At 33.0% G+C, this 15,048-nt stretch overlaps 1 protein-coding gene across 3 annotated transcripts in view; it reads right to left on the bottom strand.

Moving 5' to 3' along the window:
- The window catches only part of AKAP9 (A-kinase anchoring protein 9), a 164,415-nt gene that overhangs the window by 102,792 nt on the left and 46,575 nt on the right, over positions 1-15,048 (bottom strand). For all 3 annotated transcript variants that reach the window (XM_008048614.1, XM_008048619.1, XM_008048626.1), the window contains 3 exons: positions 8,682-11,063; positions 2,058-2,271; positions 895-974 (listed from right to left, as the gene is read on the bottom strand). In XM_008048614.1, the coding sequence (XP_008046805.1) occupies positions 895-974; positions 2,058-2,271; positions 8,682-11,063 (2,676 nt within the window). The remainder of the gene's footprint in view (positions 1-894; positions 975-2,057; positions 2,272-8,681; positions 11,064-15,048) is intronic.

The raw sequence follows: 15,048 nt of genomic DNA, 5'->3' as shown, positions 1-15,048 counted from the left end.
GCTCAGGCAATCCACTCACCTCAGCCTCCCACAGGCGCGGGATTACAGGCTGAGCCACCGAGCCCGGCTTATATTTTGTACTTTAATCAATCACTTCCTAGCTTGAGTCCTATTCTGATGTTATCATTCTAATGTCAAATACCCTTGAAAAAACACCAGAGGACAAGATGGAAGTTTAGAAATTATGATAAAAAAGAAATCAATAAATTCTAGAGAAATTATATCAAGCAGGAGATAACATTTATATACTTTTCTATAACATATTAGTTTTCTATGGTTTATACAACTAAAAACACATAAAAAACATTTGCCACATTGTCCTAGTTATTCTCCTGAGTAATTGATCATTCTTGTATCATTTAAGACAACACATACCCCATAATTAGATAAGCTCTCCAAATAACTTTTACCTTTGTTCCTCACATAACTAGAAATAACCAACAACTTCTAGACCTACAAAAACAAATTATTACTGCTATTTCTTGAGATTTCTTGAGATCTACTTAAAAGTTAAACTATATTTTAAATTAATAATGGATTTTATTACATTTTCAGCATAGCCTCTAAGATGAAGTTTTATCACACTGGAGTTGGTTTTAGAAACATTAAGTGATCACCCAATACACAGACAAAAAAATTGGGATCTAAAAAGATTAAGTAACTCATCTACAGCAACATCAACAATTAGTGTCTGTTCTACTGATGAGATAATTTAAATTTCTTTTGTCTCAAACTGATTATGAGGAAAATTTTAAATGCTCATAATACTTTTTAAGTGCAGTTCTGAAATAGGATAGTGGGGAAAACCAGGTTGGAGGATTCCGTTCATCAAACTAGAAGCAACTTAAAATTTAGCATATCTTATCTAAAAGTACTTTTTAACTAATATTTTACCTGTGAAAAATAAGAACATTCTTCAGACACTGCTTTTCGAAGTTTTCCAATGAGTATCTGTAAAGGCTTTGCTTCATTGCCTAATAGAAGAAATAATGCATTACGACATTAATTTACACATTTAAGTACTAGAATCATATTTAACTCTTTTTCAACTAGAAGCTACCTTGCAATTAGTTTTAAATTCTTTCTTTCAAAGTTACTTTCCACTGCTCAGTGTCAATTCTTTCAGAAAATTTGTAAGACTTTCTATATACAAAGTGACTTTCAAACGTCTTTTAACTGCAACACAACACAATACATAATACAGCATAAAAACATCCATGTGAAACTGGAATAAAAATTTCACAAATCAGTATTTATGCTTTCTACATACTATATGGCTCAAGTGTTTTCTCTGCTACTCTATTCTTTTACTAAAAAAAAAAAAAAAAAATGGTGGTCATCACTCACTAAACCAACTTCATCACTCATTAACGGCCCCATTAACTAACTTGTAGTTTTAAAAACATTTGATAGACTATCTGAAGAGGACAGCAATAAAATAATACATGCTTAAAATCTTATTAAATTCAAACCCAAGAACTTCTCAAGTGAAAAATATAGTATTGTTATTTAAGCCATTCTTGAATTTCTACTCTGTTCAACAAAGCAATACCGTAGGTAGAACTTACAAAATACCTCATTCCCAAAGGCAAAAGTAGAAGCCTAGCAATACCTTGAACAGGAAGCCCAGTGAACTAAGTAATGAAAAAATTATCAAAGATAAAAGTTAACTAGAAATATTTTATAAACAGATTTCCTTTTCTTCCATTTAAGGTTCCTTAAATGTTGTTGCTTCCCAAAGTGCCATCTTAGTCTCCTAGGATGCCTTGCTCTTGTTCTTGGCATCTTGGAAACTAAACTAAATTGTCAGTTATTTATATATGCTCTCCCAATAGACTGTAACTTCTTATGGAAAAATAAGTAACTGAGTTTCATTTTCTCAAGCCCATAAATGAATGTCTAGTGATTATATGAACAAATGGATCCAGGACTGGGAAGTACAAGTCACCTTCCTCTACAGGTCCTAACACAAAGAGAATTATGGAATGGGGGGCTCCACTATATAAATAAGTGACATTTATTTGCATAATGGTACTTGTAATTCAGAAACCATTTACCTGTTTCTTGTGTTTTTCTATTTTGTAGCTCTAACTGGTGCATTTTCTGAAGTTCCTTGATCTTTTCCTCTTGAGCAGAAATAAGCTCCTGTTTAAGACTGCAAAGAGCTTTATCTTTTTCATTTTCCATATATTCACGAACCTGATCCACATGAGTTGAATAAACCAGAGACAGGCATATTCGTTGGGCTTCCATCTGTAGCCTTAAATCATTCTTAAAGTGAACATATATAAACATTAAAAATTTTTTTTAAATGCCACAGTAAATTCTTACATATATCCCCTTAAACAAACGTGCTAGTGCTTCTCTAGTGCAGTTCTCAAATTTGAGCATGTATCAGAATCAGATATATGCTAAATCAGAATCTGAGTGGAGTACTTATTTTTTTTACATGAGACATATTTTTTCCTCACCAAGGTTCTTTAATAACATGAATATAAAGCATTATATATTACATATTAAAATTATACAATCATAATTATCTCTTTAAAAAATTTTTTTTATTTTAAAGATGTGGGGTACACTTCAGGATTAGGCATAAAGTACTTAATAAAACAGATTGCTGGGCCCCCGACCCAGAGTTTCTGATTCACAGGAGGTCTGGGGTGGGGCCTGAGTATTTGAAATCTAACCTGTTTCCAAATTCTGATGCCAATACTGCTGATCAGGGACCACATTCTGAGAACCACCTAAAAAATGTACTGTACTTTGGTACTAATAGATAATGCAGATTTTTCCAAATTATCTTTTATATAACAGTACTCATTTACATAGCTATCAGCAGTGTACAAGTACTCATATCTGTACACCTTCACCATACTTTTTACTGTCAGACTTACTTTACCAAACTGGTGGGTATAAAATGCTACTTTATGGTATCAATTTGTAAAGTTGAAAGTATCTTTTCAAGTTTATTAGCTATTTTGGTTCCTATTCTAAGACACTTATCTATTAATATCCTTTACCCATGTTTATTTTGGGGGGCCTCTTCTTACATTAAGTATTATTTATATCTTCTTCATAATACATGTGGCAAATATCTGGTCTCTTTAACACTGTTTTATGGTAATGTTTGTGAAAACAAACATAACCAAATTTATCAATCTTTTCCTATTCTTTTTTTGGTCTTCACTAAAAGTCCTTTCCTCTTTCAAGATCCTATTTTCTTTTCATGTGTATGCCTTTAACCAATACGGAGTTATTTTTTTCTAAAGGGTAAAAATCTAATTCCCTAAATACCTAATCCTAATATCAAAAGTCACTTGTCCCAAAAGTAGTAAGTGAATACTATACACTTATCCTGCTAATTTAGCTTGTTCTTTCATTTGAGACTCTGCTCAAATATTACCTCACTGGAGCATTCTTCCTTGGTCCACCCTATATAAAAAAAAATCCACACCCACCTCTGGTAGATCTCTGTTCTTGTACATACTTAATTTTACTTTTCTTCACAGCACTAATTACCATCTGACACATTCGAGATTTGTCTGTCTTATTTAACGTTCCCCTAATCCCTCTAAAATATAAATTTTATTCTTCATTGCCTATTTTTATTCACTGTTATATCATCAATGCTTAGATTACTGCCTGGAATGCAGTAGAGGCTCATTTAGTATTAGTAAATAAACGTAAGAGCCACCTTACCACATACTAAACATTCACAAGAATCTGGATGTGTTTCTGGGCTTTCTATTATGTTGCACTAATCTGTCCTCCCAACATCAAACAATACTGTCTATTATGATTCTGTAGTAAATCTTGATATTAGATGGAATATATTTTTTCTAGGACTCTCTTGGATACTTACTCTTTTTTTGTAACTCATAATAATTTTATTTATGTATTTATTTAATACTCACTCTTCTATATCAATTTTAGAATTAGTTTTTTGAGATTCATAAAAAACATTCTTGGTATTTGGATTGAAACTATACTGAAGGTAGAAATTAATTTGGAGAGAACTGATATTTTTCTTTACTTTAAATCTTTCCACTATAAATATGGTATATATTGCCATATATCATCAGATCTTTATGTGCTTCAATGTTTTATAATTTTCTTCAGAAAACTTCAAAGCATCTCATTTCAAAATAATGTTGAAATAGTAAAGTTGATAGTGAGTTTCCTAGTCCTGTGCTTGATTTTAATAGGAATGCTTCTAGATTTCACCATTAGAAATTCTGAACTGGGCAAAGTGGATTATGCCTATAAACCCAGCTACTCAGAAGGTTGAGGTGGGTGGATCATTTGAGGCCAGGAGTTAGAGCCAGGGCAGCATGTAAGATCTCTCCCCCGCTAAAAAAATAAACAACTAGCTAGGAAAGATGGTACACGCCTGCAGTCCAGCTTCAGGAGGCTGAAGTGGGCAGATCACTTGAGCCCAGAAATTTGAGGCTACAGTGAGCCATGACTGAGCTACTATACTCCAGCCTGGGAAACAGAGTGAGACCCTGACTTTAAAAAAAAAAAGTGAGCAGGGCTCGGTGGCTCAGCCTGTAATTCCGCACCTTTGGGAGGCTGAGGTGAGTGGACTGCCTGAGCCTGCGGGTTCGAGACCCGCCTGGGCAACTTGGCGAGACCTCATCTCTACAATAAATCAAAAATCAGCTGGACGTGGTAGTGCGTGCCTATAATTCCGTCTACTTGGAAGGCTGAGGCGGAAGGATCGCTGGAGCCCAGTGGGTCGAGACTGCGGTGGCCGGGAGCGGCCACTACACTCCAGTCTGGGCGACAGAATGAAACTCCAACTCAAAAAAAGAAAAAAAAAAAGTGATCTGCTAAATGTTCTGAAGAAAACCATTATAGTAGTTAAGAAACTTTCTACTCCTGATTTCCCTAAGTTTTTTTGTGTTTTTAGATGATGAGTTGTTAAATTTTTTATGAATTCTTTTTCAGCATGTATTCAAATGATCATATGGATTTTCTTCTGCTATGCATGAATATGGAGTATGAGCATGGAGATTACATTAACAAATTTTTCAGATGTTGAACTATTCCACCATTCTTTGGATAATTTGCTAATACTCTAAGATTTCTACAACCATACTCCTAGGGGAAATTAGTCTATAATGTTATTTTCTTATACTGTTATCAAGTCTTTGTATCAATATTATATGAGTAAAATAAACTGGGTGGCTTTTCTTCCTTCTTTAACCCTATTCTATTAAGCAATTATACATCTGTTCTTTGAGAGCTGGTAAGACCAATGTGTAAAATTATCTAAATCTAATATTTTGGGTTAGAGGAGAGGGAAAATTTCTGACTACAATTTCAAATTATTTAATGGTTATTGGTTTATTCAGGTTTTGCATTTCTATTTGAGTTAATTTTGATAATTTGTATTCTTCCAGAAAACCCTCTAGTTTATCTCTGTTTTCAAATTTATTGACAGAGGTTATTTAAAAATCCCCATAGTACCTGTACTCAGGCCCTTATTTTCATTTTGTTTATGTGTCTTTTCCCACCTTGATCACATTCTCGAACACTTGTCTAATAATGTACTAATCTATTCAAATAATAAACTTTTGAAGCCTTTGAAAATTCTTCCTCCCCTTTTGGTTATAAGTTTCCTTATGTCTGGGATTGGCAGTAGTGGAAAACTGCCAGGGGAAGGGGGCACACCGCATCAATAAGGGTACCTGCATAATGAACATTTATATACCTGACCCTGAACTGTACCCCACATCTTTACAAAATTGAAAAGTAAATATATAATAAATGAACAAATAAGTAAGTTTCCTTATTTCTGTTCATTTTATTATTTCCTTTCTTCTACTTTCTTTGAGTCTGTACACTTTGATATTTTTGCTTCTCAAATTAATAGCTTAACTCATTTTCGATATTATTTGTACAATTGATATATTTAAGGTTAAAAGTCATCCTCTATATGTTGGGCTACATGCGTTCTACATTTTTCAAAAACATTCTTGGTTTCTGTGCATTTATTCTTCCAGGTGAACTGTAAACCAATTATCAAGTTGAATTTCAGTAACTTCATTGTCAGTTGGATTGGACCTACATAAGACTTGTAGATTAATAGAGAGATAACCATGGCATTTTACAATATTAAAAATGTACTACTCAGAAGTGAGATTTTTTCATTTATTCAAGTCTCTTGTCCTTTATTAAAGTATTACAACTTTATTTATATTGGTCTTAGAGATGATGTAAATTTATTCCTATATATTTCGAATTAAAGCTTTTTAGTTCATTTGCTTAATTTTCTTATTTCTGATTTAATTATATTTATGAATTATGGCCAATTAACTATCTTTCTTTCCATTTATATCATATATCTTTTTGTCATTGCAATGGTTAGGACCTATAAGCAATGCTGAACAGCAAGTAACAAAAGCTATTCTGATCTTCTCAACTCTAACATGAAGATTTATCTTGTTTTACTTTGGGCTTTGTTTATTCCTCCTTTATTCAGGCATTCATTCATTCATTCATTCAAAAATATATATATATATATTCACTGCCTACCATGTGTCACACATTATTCTAGGTGCTAGGGGTGGAACAGACTGAGTTCCTGCTCTCAAGGAGCTAAAATTCTAGTGGTTCTTCTTGTTTCTAAGCTCAAGTACCCCTTTCAATTCCAGTAATTACTTTCCATTTTAAACACATACATTTCAATCTATGACCTCTCTCAGCATCAATTATTATTAATCAGTATCAGTAACATTCCTGCCACTCTTCTTTCCTCCTTATATCTAGACACAGATAAGTCTTCTGTGATGTTTTTATTTTTGTCCTTCCGTCCAAACTTCCTAGGAGCATTAAAATACTCTGGAATCGAATTTCAAAATCCTTTCAGTTAAACACACACACATACACACAACTTCTTAACAGACATTTATTTTTGTAAGAAGTTTAGATTTTCAGTGAGAGATATCTGCCCTGAACTAAGCTTAGCACCAAGAATACAAGTACATTTTGTCACCTCTGCATTATTTCAAGCACATTTAGGCTGCTCTTGAAGTGTTAATTTATGTAAGTAACCGCTTGATTTCTTCTGTATGCTTCCCTCCACAAACACACCTCACGCCCCTCCTCACCGATAACGGTATTTATCTTGGTAATGGTAAGTAGGCCAGAAAAGTTTACAGGCTTGCTTCCCTTTACTTTATGTAGCTAATATCAAGGACAGAATATCTGAATGCCACTAAAAACATCTTCAGTAGGTAAAATAAAATTCTTACTAAGAAAATTTGATCATTTTAATAACTGAGTTTCAAATTCAGGTCCTCTCTCAATAATGCTTTTTAAAAGAAGGTAAGCAACATCTGACATGTTTAAGAGCAACTACCACAAATTATGATTTCAAAAACAATTCCAGACATGTAACAGAAGATTAATAGTTAAGCAATTTGAATTTCTTGACTCCACTTAGGTTATTAAATATGTGAACTACTCTATATTTGACATAAGATCATAAATATGTATATGTCATTAGAAATACAAAGAAAAAACTTTCCAATGATTCACTACTAAGAATAAAATCTAAACTTCTTACAAAATCTGTAAGGTTCTCCATGGTTTGGCCTCTTCCTTTTTCTTCAAACTCTTCTATTCTCCCTGCTCTCAAATTCAACTAAATGGGCCTTGGTTCTATTCCTCAAAGTCACCCATGTCTTTACAATTGCTCTAATTTTCATGTAAAAAGCTCCTCCCTGTCATTCTCACTTCAAACGTCAATTCCTTCAAGAGACCTTTCTGACCACCATATTTAATGTTGTCCCCTCATTGTACTCTATCACATTATCCTGTTTTATTTCTTCACAGAATTTGTCACTATTTATAACTATCCCATTTGTTTCCTCATTTATTGCCTGCCTCACTCATAAGAATATACACTCTTTGAGATCAGAAATCTCTCTCTTGTTTGACACTAGAATCTATACCTTGCTACACCTGGCAAGAGAGTCAATAAATATGTTCCATAAATGAAGAAACTTAGAAAACTTTAGTTTAGCATCAATATACTGTAACTACCCAGTAGAATGTTACTGTTATTTATAATATAAGTATCTGGAATGATCTATTATTACTCATCATATGCATATAATTCTTTAACCGTATTTACAGTTAATACTGTTTTTTCCCCTTCAGGTATAACAAGACTCTGAAAAAACTCTAGGACTTAAATTGTTTTTTTCCCCAGGGAAACATAATTTCATGACTACCAAACAACTATATACAGTATTTAAAAGCTTAGAAATTCATTTTCAGCTGTGTAAACTTGACAACACCAGCATAAAATAAAAATCCTAAAACCAACCTTTGAGATTACACCAAAATATTACAAAATAAAACTAATAATGCTTCAAAAGCTGAGATTCTCAACAAAGTTATTCAAATTCTTGTCTCTCTAAAGAAAATGTGAAGCTGTGAGTATGTTTTATTTCCTTAAGCAGAATATACAACATAGCTTTAGCTGAACAAAAGGTAACAATGTTTAAGGAAAAATGGTTAAAAGATAAATGTGAGGATTTCATTAAAGGACTCACTTTCATTCTCTTGAAAGGATATGAATTTATGCTTTATGAAGATGAAAATGTTTTACAGTATGAAATGTATATTTTCACTGTGCCTTACCATATATAAAGAAGTAGACATACCTGTTCTGATTTAAGTACAGTGAGTTCCTTCTGAAGTTTATCATTTTCACTTGGTTCAGGTGCTCCAAGTGATGAATCATTTGTTACTGATGGCAAGTGATCCAAAAAAATCTGTTCTTGCTTGCTTTCTTTTCTAACAGTCATATTTTCAAAAGGAATTTTATCTTCCGCCATTATTTTTGACTCTTCAGCAACACCTTTATTTATTTTAGAATCTGATACTCCAGAATCCTTGTTTGTCATAGTCAAAGCTCCATCTATTAAGGAGCTTAACTGGACATCACACACACTTACATTTTCTATCTTATTATGGTTAATAATGATTTCTAGTTCTCTGCATCTCAATAAAACTTGTTCTTTCTCTTGCTTTAAAGATTTAACTTCTTCACTTAGAACACTAATCTCACTATGTTTCTGCTTTAATTGTTCAGAAAGATCAGACAGTCTTTTTGACAGCTCTAGTTTTTCTCGCTTGGTTACCTCAAGTTTCTCCATGAGTTCTGTTGTATCTTTCTCAACAACCTCACCAATTTCCAGTGGTTCTCCTAGAAAAGTTTTGTCATCGTCAAAGACGAAACTTTTCATTTTCACTGAGGTTAGATTAAGTCTTTGCAAATGAAGCTCTGCATTAAGTGCTTTAAGCTTATTTTTATACTCTAACTCTTGCTTATTTTTACTGTCTTCTAAATCATCTTTTACCTTGAGAAGGCAAGCATACTCCTCTTGTAACTCTTGATAGTTAACTTCAAAGTTTTTTTCAGCAAATGAAAAAGTGTTCCTTTGCTTTTCAATCTCTTCATTTAACTGAATACATTGTTGTTTGAGGTCCTCATTTTCCTCCATAAGTATTTCTATTTCTTTTTGCCAGCTACAGTCTTTGGATTTGGACTTAATGGAGTAAACCAATCTTTCTTCTTGGTTAACAGGAGTACATATTTTCAACATGTCTTCAAGGGCTTTCTTTTCATCTTTAAGAATGCTATTCTCTGCTTCAAGGTGTGCAAATTTCTCTTGAAGATCATCTTCTCTTTCCTTCATTTGTTTCTCCAATAATTCTGTTTTCAGTTGTAATTCTTGAACTTCTTGTTCAAGTGTACCTTTTTCCTTTTCTTCTTGTCTGAGTATTTCAATTTCTTTTTGAAGTTCATTGATTTGAAGAGTCATTTCTTCTGACTTTGAATTCACAAGGGACTGCTGTAAATCTTTTAGCTTTGAAATTTCCAAAATCAACTGATTCTGCTTAGTTATCAAATTGTCTTTTTCAAACTGCATGGTTTCTATCTTTTGACTCATTTCGTTCTGTAAGCCATCTATCTGCTGTTTATAGTGAATGCCTAAGTTATCTTTAAGTTTTTCAATATTTATTCGGTGTTGAATTTCTAAATCTTCTTTCATTTTGGAAAGTTCTTCTTCATGACTAAATAGAAGCTGTGTTCTCAGCCTCTCTAATTCAGCTTCTTGTGATTCTGCCATTCTGTCTAACACAGCATTCTTTTCTTTTTCTAACATTTCAAGTTTTATCTTGTAATTTGTAACTTCTGCTTCATGTTTTAATTCTAGTTCCATCCTAGATTCAGATGCAGAAACAATCTCAGCTTTCAAATCTTCCACAGTAGTAAGGGACTTGTGTGCTTCATTCAGTTTATTTTCTTGTTCTGCTATTGTCTGTCTAGCTCTCTGAATCTGGTCCCTTGAAAAGGTCAATTCTTCAAACAGGTCTTCAAGCTGTCTCTGTAGAACTGACTTTTCTCCTGAAATTACTCCCAGTTCTTCCATGAGTTTTTCCTTTTGAGAATTAGTATCTTGTAATTTTATATTAAGGTCATTGATTGCCACATTCATTAACTTTATCTGATCTTCATTAACTGCAATATTTGGATATGACCTTAAAGCATTCTCCATTTCTACTTTATATTGTGTTTTCAGTTCCTCTATCTGTGACATGTGTTGTTTTATTAATTCTTGTTTCATCTGTACTATCTGCTGCCCATACATCTCATCCAGCTCTGCCCGGAGTTGTTCTAACTTTCTTTGTGTTTCCTGCTCCATTCTTTGTACTATATCAGTTTCAAATTGGTTATCTTTATGATTTCTCTTCTGAAGTTCTTCAACTGTCCCCATTAATTGTTTTATTTCCTCAGAAGACTGTCTTTCTTTTTGCTTAGAATTAGTCAGTTCTAATTTCATATGTTTTATCTCTTGATTCTTTAGTACAACCTGTTCTTGTAATTCTCCTAGTAGTTTATCAGCAGCTGTTACTTTATCCTTTAGCTCAAGAGTTGTTTTTTCTTCTTCTATTATTTTTGCATTTAATTCTTCAATAATTGTCTCCTTTGCCTGTATTTCTTCTTTATTTGAGTTTTCTACTTTTTTATCTTGTTCCTTTAGAAAAAAAATAATAAAAATATTAAAATGGAATCTTTACCTTCTTATACCAGCAACTTATACCACTTAATCTCATTACCAAAAGACTAGTAGAAGTCTGCTTTTTATAAAATTCAATAAAAGTAACTATTGGATCCACCTCTCAGTTTTTCCCATGACAATGAGACCAAGAACTTTTGCATATAACACTACTTGTGAGCAAATACGACAGGAGTTTTGGCCTCCTTGAAGAAATTTATCTTACATTACTATGATTTATAATTTTACTTTAAAAATCCAGTCTGATTTAGATGTTTCTAAACCATTATATTTTCATTCTTTAATTAACTGATTAACATTCTAAATATTTATTATTTTCTATAGCTAGTTAAAGTACTACATGTAGACACTTCCAGGAAGATATCTTTAAAAAAAATCATGGTTCCTCTCATGTATTCTGGTGACTTAAATATGTTTCATAGGCAAAGGCTATAAAAAGAAAAAAAACAACAACAGCAAAAATAAATCTCTATGAGTCTGCCTTAATTTCAATTGTGTGCTCTCAAGTCAATCAGAAATTTAGTCATATGCAATGCTTAAGTAGCTAAACCACAAGTGACATCCAAGGTAACTATACCATTTATGGCATATCAAATTGGTCCTAAACTTTTGGTTCAAATAGAAATTTGAAAGCAAGGCAGATACTTTCCCCTAGTTCCTCTCTGGGACTCTTTTGAAACTGAAATAAGGCTAAGGACAGACACAGGCCAAGGAATATCTGTTATCATAATTATTTCAACATAACAAGTAGAACAGAAGCCATGAGGTTAAAGTTTTGGCTAAGCTACTTAGTTACCTCTAAGGGCTATAAGAAACAAAGAAGAAATACAATATACAGAATGAATCAGAACATAGGCAGGTAAGTAAAATTACCTAAAGAAGACAAGAGTACCAGGCAAGCAAGACTTAAAAGGCACCTTGAATGACTGTATTGATATATCTAAACAAAGACTGTCAAAGCCCAGAAGAAGAAAAGTCTCAGAGGGAAATGTTGGCAGTGCCCATTCAAGCACAGTCCAGGTGACAGAACAAACAAATGTGCCATCAGTCTTTGAGAATTCTGATCCCTCTAGATAAACCATATTTAACACAGAAAGCAATGTTGGGGATTAGAGCAAACAGCATTTAAGAATTCCAGTCTACAGGCATGACAACTCTTACTGTGAGATGAATAAATCAAGTCATCTTAGCCTAATGCCACTGAACATCTAATTCCTCTAAAACCCTTTGACCTCATGCTCACAAAACATTCTAATTTTTACTTGGCTTTTTAATTTCACTTGCCCATTGAAAGAAAATAAAATACAATGAACTAGAAATATACAGGTCCCTGTAATAATTATTTTCATTGTAAATTAATAATGTTATTCAAGTTTTGAACATTAGTCTCTTAACTTGGAAAATACAAGTTCACTTCTGATATAGATCAAGTCTCAGTTGATAAAGAAAAAAAATCAGACTTCTGAGCCTACAGGTTGAAAGCCAGATGCTGCACTATATAAATTAGCCAAGGCAATGAACGCTATCCTGTGAAGCCTCTTGAGCAAAATTCTATCAGCTTTATCTTTGTGTCACATATTCTATCCAATGTCACCATACGTTATTACCAAATGCTAGGCCTTCTTATTGCAATTTCAGTACTACAAATACAACTTTGGAAATCAGTTTAATCTCTTCTAATTCCAGTGTTTTTATCTGTACAATAAAGATATTATTATTCCTTCTATCTCCCAGAATAGGCTTCTGGCTAAACAAAATACTGTATATAACAATATTTTATTCTTACTTTACTAAATATAAATGTAATATATTTATACACTAAAAACACTATAAGGTATTTGACACCAATAAGAATGTAAAGTCCATTCATGATGGCCAATTTCAGTTAAACAGTTAAATAACTCATTAGTTTTGAAAAATGTTGATGATGTTATATAATCTAACTCTTCTATTTCCTGACTTTTCTATAGTGGAAGAACCCCTCATAAAACAGTATCACTTAATTCAAGATTGTCTAACACCTAATATAATTTTTAAAAACCAATAATAAGTCTTCATTCAACTATTAAACAACACAAATTTATGGGGTTTTGTTTTTGTTTGTTTAGTCCCGCTTATTTCAAAGTACATGATTTTAAATCACTTAATTTTATGTTGTTAAAAACAATTGTCACGTGGTTGAAGATACAATCCTTCTATGTTTTTGAAATAAAACTGATATATTGGAAAATAATATACTCACCGCATGTAACTACTGTACCATGAGAAGTTAGACGAATTAGGACAATGAGAATGGGCCTTTGCCCACTAATTTAGTTGTCTGGGTGACCATGAGAGTGTCAATTGTGACCCTATACCTTGGTTCCTTAGTTGCTCTGAAAGAACTACTACTTAGGGAGATAAAGTTTTCTTAATGGACAGTTAAAAGATATATGTAATGAAAAAGAGATTGATAAAATATTCTAGCTAAAACTTAAATAAAGGTTATTCCCCCTACTAAAATGAATTACTTGAATTTGAATAACCCAAATTATACTGCCTACTGAATATAATAAATACAATTTCCAGGCTCTTCTGTCCTAGATCTATACCATCTTTCTACCCTCACTTGCTAGGAAGACACACTTTCAAAGACTATTGTTGTCTAGACAAATTACACTATTTTTTCCTCTCTACCCATTTTCAACATGTTTCAGCCTGAGTCTTTATGCCCACTCCACAACCTAAAATATCCTCCCCAACTCTATCAATTGAGATCCATAATTTGGTCGCTTGTTTATCGAGTAAGTATTGAGTGGCTCCTATGTTCCATACATTATGCCAACTGTTGGGGAAACAAAATACAATTTAAAAGGAATTGTTCCAACTTACAGATCTATCTCAAATATCACCTCTCCCTAAAGCCTACACTGAATCTCCTCCCTCATGAAGCCAGACCTCAGAACCTTAAAACATTTTTTGCATATACTTATCCTTGTTTTGTGATGTCTTGTGTACACACCATAGCTCTCCTAATAATCTATGAGTTACAGTGAAGAAAAGGATACCTTTTAAGCATTACTATATCTCTTCATATAGTAAGAGCCTGTTACAAAATAGGTATTCTGTAAAAATTTACCTATTATTTTTGCAATTACCTTAGTTGTAAAGCAAGTCTTTTTCATAATTTCAATGTCTTCATTTTATACATTTCCTGTTATTCTGAGTGCAGTCTCCAGAGTCAGACAACCTAGTTCTGAAATCTGGCATACATCAACCTATTACTGGGTACTTGGGCAATTTACTCCATCTTGCCTTGTTTTGGTGCCCTCAATTGTAAAACAGGGGTGACAATAGTACCTCTATTACATAGGGTTGTAGTGATGATTCAATAAGTTAATAAGTGTAAGATGCTTTGAATACTACCTGTTACAGAGTAAGCACTTAATAAATGCCACCAAAACTTTTTTTTAATTATCCAAGGCAATTTTCTTGTCTTGGAGATTTCTCAACCTCTTGCAGAAAACCCCCTAAGTTATAAAAAGTACTATACTGCATGTACAATTCATCTTCATTTTTTGCAGACTCATTTCTGAATTCTTGCAAAAACTTATTTGCAACCTACAAATCAATACTCATGATGCTTTCACAGTCATTTGTAGATATGCACAGAGTGACAAAAAAATTAACACATGTCTTCAGCTAAAATCAAACCAGGCAGCCGCATTCTGACTTGTTTTAGTTCTCATACAGAGAGAACCAGAGGATGGGGATCAGAGGAAGCAGTGTAAAAAGCTATGGCTCTGGGTCAGTTGACAAGATTTGAATTCCAAGTCTAGCACCTGTTAATAAGGTGGCCACAGGCAAGTCATGTCTAAATCTCAATTTCTCTCTTAAAAAATAGGGAAAATAAGCCGGGCTCGGTGGCTCAGCCTGTAATCCCGTGCCTTTGGGAGGCTGAGGT

Source organism: Carlito syrichta, unplaced genomic scaffold, assembly GCF_000164805.1.
Source record: "Carlito syrichta isolate Samal-C Ts95f unplaced genomic scaffold, Tarsius_syrichta-2.0.1 Scaffold47750, whole genome shotgun sequence".
In the NCBI taxonomy this organism is placed as follows: Eukaryota; Metazoa; Chordata; class Mammalia; order Primates; family Tarsiidae; genus Carlito; species Carlito syrichta.
Note: the sequence above shows the minus strand (reverse complement) of the source record. Positions and strands in the feature narration are given on the sequence as shown.